This window comes from Lontra canadensis, unplaced genomic scaffold (assembly GCF_010015895.1).
Source record: "Lontra canadensis isolate GAN:19392208 unplaced genomic scaffold, GSC_riverotter_1.0 scaffold12, whole genome shotgun sequence".
In the NCBI taxonomy this organism is placed as follows: Eukaryota; Metazoa; Chordata; class Mammalia; order Carnivora; family Mustelidae; genus Lontra; species Lontra canadensis.
Window position 1 is genome coordinate 7,823,326 of NW_022631006.1, and position 5,341 is coordinate 7,828,666.

The 5,341-nt window shown below is 38.2% G+C and overlaps 1 gene segment (V, D, J or C); it reads right to left on the reverse strand.

The window, feature by feature from the left end:
* Positions 1-3,425: 3,425 nt before the first annotated feature.
* On the reverse strand, positions 3,426-4,005 carry LOC116867368. The segment is given in 2 exon segments: positions 3,426-3,757; positions 3,883-4,005. Coding segments are annotated over 2 exon segments (378 nt in total).
* Between the last annotated feature and the right edge of the window lie 1,336 nt (positions 4,006-5,341).

Consider the following 5,341-nt stretch of genomic DNA (forward strand, 5'->3'; position numbering starts at 1 on the left):
TACCTTAGTTCAAAAGAAATCCATAAATAGTTATTGAGCCTTTAGTTGCAATGGGGTAATTTACTAGAGCTAAGAATATATAAAAGATTAATGGAATATTATTCAGCAGTTTAAAAGAATGAAATCTTGCCATCTGCAACAACATGGATGGATCTGGAGAGCATGATATTAAGGGAAATAAGACAGTCAGAGAAAGACAAATACCACATGATTTCACTCATGTGGAATTTAAGAAACAAGCCAAATAAGGAAAAGGGAAAGAAATAAGAGAGAGATAAATCAAGAAACAGACTCGTCATTAAACAGAAGAAACTGATGGTTACCAGAGGGAGAGGCTGGGGATTGGTTAAATAGGTGAGGAGATGAAGCAGGGCCCTTTTCCCGATGAGCAAACAACAGGTGTTCTATGGAAGTGTTGAGTCACTATATCATACACCTGAAACTAATACAACACTGTATGTTGAGTAACTGGAATTTAAATAAAATCTGTGAGTGAGTGAATGAATGAATGAACCTTTTAAGATAATACATGAAAGTGGATAATATACTAGTTTACAGTCTACAGGGGAAAGAAAAAGGTAAATAGCTATAATAGAATCAATGAGTGGGACCCTAGGAAGAATGAAAAGGAAAAACAATCTGATCCCAGAGGAGATAGAAATGCTTGTACTTTGGGTCATTGTGCAAAATCTTATGAAGAATGTGATCATTTTCTCCTTTCCCCTTTTTTGGTGAAAGAACAGATGAAAACTCCCATAAACCTTTATGATGGCTTTTATGATTGAAGAGATTGAACACTGCACATTGTTGGTGGGAATGCAAAATGGTGTAACCATGGAAAACAGTATAGAGTTTCTTCGAAAAGTTGAAAATAGAAATACAATGTGATTCAGAAATCCTACTTCTGAGTATTTATCAAAAAAAATTGAGGGACACCTGAATGACTCAGTTGATTAAACATCTCACTCTTGATGTGGAATTAGGTCATGATCTCAGTGTCCTGAGATGGAGCCCCATGGTGGGCTCTGTGCTGAGCGTGGAGCCTCCTTAAGAGTCTCTCTCTCTCTTTGACCCTCCCCATCCCCAAATCTCTCTCTCTTTCAAAAAAAAAAAAAAAAAAGAGGGACACCAAGGTGGCTCATCAGTTAAGTGTCTGCCTTTGGCTAGGGTCATGATCTCAGCATCCTGGAATTGAGCCCTACATTGGGCTCCCTGCTCAACAGGGAGTCTGCTTCTCTCTCTCTCTCTGCTGCCCCCTGTTTATATTTATGCTTTCTCTGTGTATGTGTCAAATGGATGAATAAAATCTTTTTAAAAAATTGAAATCAGGATCTTGAAAAGATATTAAGCACTCCTATGTTCATTACAGCACTGTTCACAATAGCCAATTAGGGAAACAACTTGAATGTCCAAAAACAGTTGTACAGATAAAGAAAGTGTGCTCAATACATAAGTGGAGTACTATTCAGCCTTAAAGAGAACAAAAAAAAATGAAACCTTGCAATATGCAAACTCATGGATGAATCTTGAGGCCATTATGCTAACCGAAATAAATCAGTCACAGTAAGACAAATAATGCATTATTCCACTTAAATGTGGTATCTATGATAGTCAAACTCAAAGAATCAAAGATTTAATCAAAGAAGAGTTTGCCATGGGCTCTGGGGACAGGATAATGGGGAGTTACTGATCCATGAGCAAGATGAAAGAATAGAGTGTTGCTCTACAACATTGTACCCATTCCAACAATCATGTATCATACACTTAGAAAATCCAGAGGTTCTGTGTCGTGGTAAGTGTTCTTTACATTTTACAGATTAAATTAAAAAAAAATAAGACCCTACAGGTCTCACCTATTATAATGGCCAAAATCTAAAACACTAATACCACCAAATGTTGGTGTCAAAAACTTGGGAATAGCCCAGGTCAATCCAGTGAACTTCACCAAAGTGGTAATTAATAAAAGTGTCATGTGCACACACCAAAAAGACAGTTCACGAACCGGGAGCAATCAAACTAGGGTATGGAAAGAGGCTCGGGAGTATATAGTTAAAAAGCATCTTATATCGTGAGGAGACTGAGAGTGTCTGCTCTGTTTTAAAGAATTCAAGAGGTAAATGTGTATTATTAATGTGGGTTAATAATGGAGCTTTATTAAAGATTATATTTTTAAGCAACCTCAACCCCCACCATGGGGCTCAAATTTACAATGATGAGATCTGGAGTCACAGTTCTACTGAAAGAGCCAGTTAGCATCCCCCTAGTTTACTACGTTTATCCAAATATCTGAGGACAACTCTTATTATATACCCTTTTGGATTGTTTAAAGTATAGTTTCACATGCATTTATATTTATAAGGTTTGAAAATAAAATTTATGTTTTAAACCAATTTAACAAAAAATTACATTATACTAAGAATATATAACTAATACAACAGGAAGTATATTAATATTCTGATCATAGCTCATTCATAAAATCTGCAGATAAGGAGATGATAATTTAAAAAGATTGCCACAATATTGGCAAACTCTGTCAGTGCAACATAGACATTGCTTTTCTATTATTCTTTACAGAACTGTACTGACTCCCATACATTCTCCCAATTGCATGATTTGTGGCCCTCTGTGAAAGACTGCAAAACAGGAGTTAGAGAAATCAATAAGATTTCCCTTCCCATGTCACCTAACTATCGATATTGTTAGGAAACATCAGTGAAAGAGCATTTTCTCTCATCATATTTTCTGGGCACTGAGAACAATCACACTTGAGTTCTTACTGTCAGAAAGCCAACTGATCTGTTTAATTGGTCAGGACATGAGCCATATCTTCCCTTCTGTTTCTGCTCCCAAGGCTTCATGCTGAATATCAGCCTGAACCTGAGCCTGAGACCTTATTCACTAGAAAAGAATGCAAGGCCAAGGTTCCTGGTCTCTCTTTTCCTTGTTCGGGTACATGTGTTTCTCTTCCTTTCTTCCCTTCCCTTCTTTCTCTACTAACAGCTGGTTTGGAGCTGAAACTCTCCCATCACCTCTCCTGCCACACTTTGTCAGGAAGACACTGGGCAGAGGCCACCTTCTCAGGCACACTGTGTGTCTCTAAAAGTGTCATAGACACAGCAACACCCACCAGGGTGCCCTGAACAACTTGTGGGGCTGGACGTTCACCACAAGGATGAGCAAGAGACCACTTCATTGTTATATGGTTTTACCTTGAAATTACTTATGCTCTGGCTGAGGAACTCTTGGCATGAAACTGGTCTCGTCACTAAGAAACAGCTGGGGTTGGGGAATGTTACTTCTGGTTCTTATGTTCTAGTCATTTGTATGATTTTTGTATCAACCAGAGACTGACGGACAAAAAACAGATTGTGCTGGAACCAGAGTGGATCAGGCAGAGACACTCAGCATCCAGGCCCCTATTCTGCTCAGAGTTTGTGCTCCACTCCCCCTGCAGTTCCCCTTACTGTGTCGTTCATGGCACAGTAGTACACAGCTGAATCTGAAGCTTGCACTGAGCCTTTCTCCAAGTGGAAGGATTTGGAATCTCCATCATAGGTGGCTTCAAATCCTTTGTTGCTTCCCTTCTCCTTGTCCCTTGAGGCTTTCAGGAGGAGCTCTATTCCTTCTCCTGGATACTGGACATACCAGAAAAGAGTGGGATAACTTGTTGTATAAGTACAGTTGATATTCAGGGAAGCCTCTTCTGAGAGGGTCACTTGGCTCTCCATCTGAGTCACTGAGTCTCCATGGGTTTGTCCTGAGGAGATAAAATAAAAGAGACCTGTGTCACCTTATGTATAAAGCTCTTGGAAAAATTATAGTTAAGCACTTTGCTGACACAATGGAAGAAAGAATCCAAATTTTAAGAGGCATTTTACTTACCAAGTATTAAGAGTACTACAGTCACGAAGACTGGAGAACACTTCATCTTTGGAGTGTCACTTAAATAATGTTCTTCATTCTTACCATGGAGAAGGTTGGAGTGACAGAAATGATCAGTGGACGCCCACATTTCACACGGGAAATGTGATTGTGGTAGGAAGCTCCACCCCCTGGTGGACAGGGACTGAAATGCGTGCATGTTGGCCAGAATCCTCCCCAAGTCAGCTATCTGTTTCATCCCTGACTTCATGAGGCACATGTCAGTCTTCAGGTGGCTCTTGGAAGTCTGAACAACAGCAATCCTGACCTCTCAGGTCTATTTTGTTCTTATTACCCTACCTGATATGGAAATTCTTTAACACACATCCCAGGGAATTTCTGTAGCTGAGAAGACACCCACGTTCTTGAGCATTTTAGAATAGTTTTTTAAAAAAATATTTTCATATATCCATTCAGAGCCAGCCAATAATGCAATAGAATGTCATAAAAGGGTTTTAACTTGAAATCAAAGGAGGTAATAAGAAGTCATGTCATTATTCTTCACTTTTCAGACATGCACCCCACATGTGGAACAAGGAATGTCATTCATTACACGCTCACTGTATATTTGCTAAATTAAACAAAAATAATGAATGAACAGGTTTTGGTTGAGAATCACTATTACTAGAATACAATATTTCCTCAGTCCTAAATCATAACAATTGTAAGGGATGCAATATTTTTAATCAAAGCTTTTTAGGAGGAAAAACCTTACATTATCTTGGCAATAGTAAATATCCCTGCATTTCAAAATCATTTGAAAAGTGAAAAATATTAACCCTAGCCAGAAAAAAAACCATAATCACAGTTATCTAATCCCTATAGAAATTATTAAGGTAGGAATACCTTGTTCCACCATTTCAATGATTCTAATATAACATAACTAGTATATGTGAATCAGGCAACAAGTATTAATCATACACTTGGTGGATATCTAGCTTTGAGGATGTTTTTCACTGTTGCTGTGTGTATCATTATGTTGCCATACTTTAATTAAATAATTTTCCTCCACAGGGTAGGGAACCTTGAAGATGTGGATTTGCATCAAATGCCTGTAGTATGATGTAGGATTCCCTTCTCCCCAGCTTTTCAAATTGTTAAAGACATAACAGCTTATATTCACACAGCAGCTGATAGTAAAACCAATGTACCAGTGATTTAAAATTACACATATTATGATTCCATCACTAACTCCAGGGCTCATATTTTGCAGGATTGAGACCCACAAGTTTGTAATTTTTTAAACTTTTTTAAAACTCTCCACCATGGTTTTGTCATAGCCAGTCCCACACCGGTTTGTGAGATTTCATTTGTGATAACTTTCCTCTAGCCAAGATGGTCATCAAATATCAGGGGAAAATGTCTAGAATCTGCATGGGAAAATGTCCCTGTGACTAAACAAATTTTTAAAAACTGATCT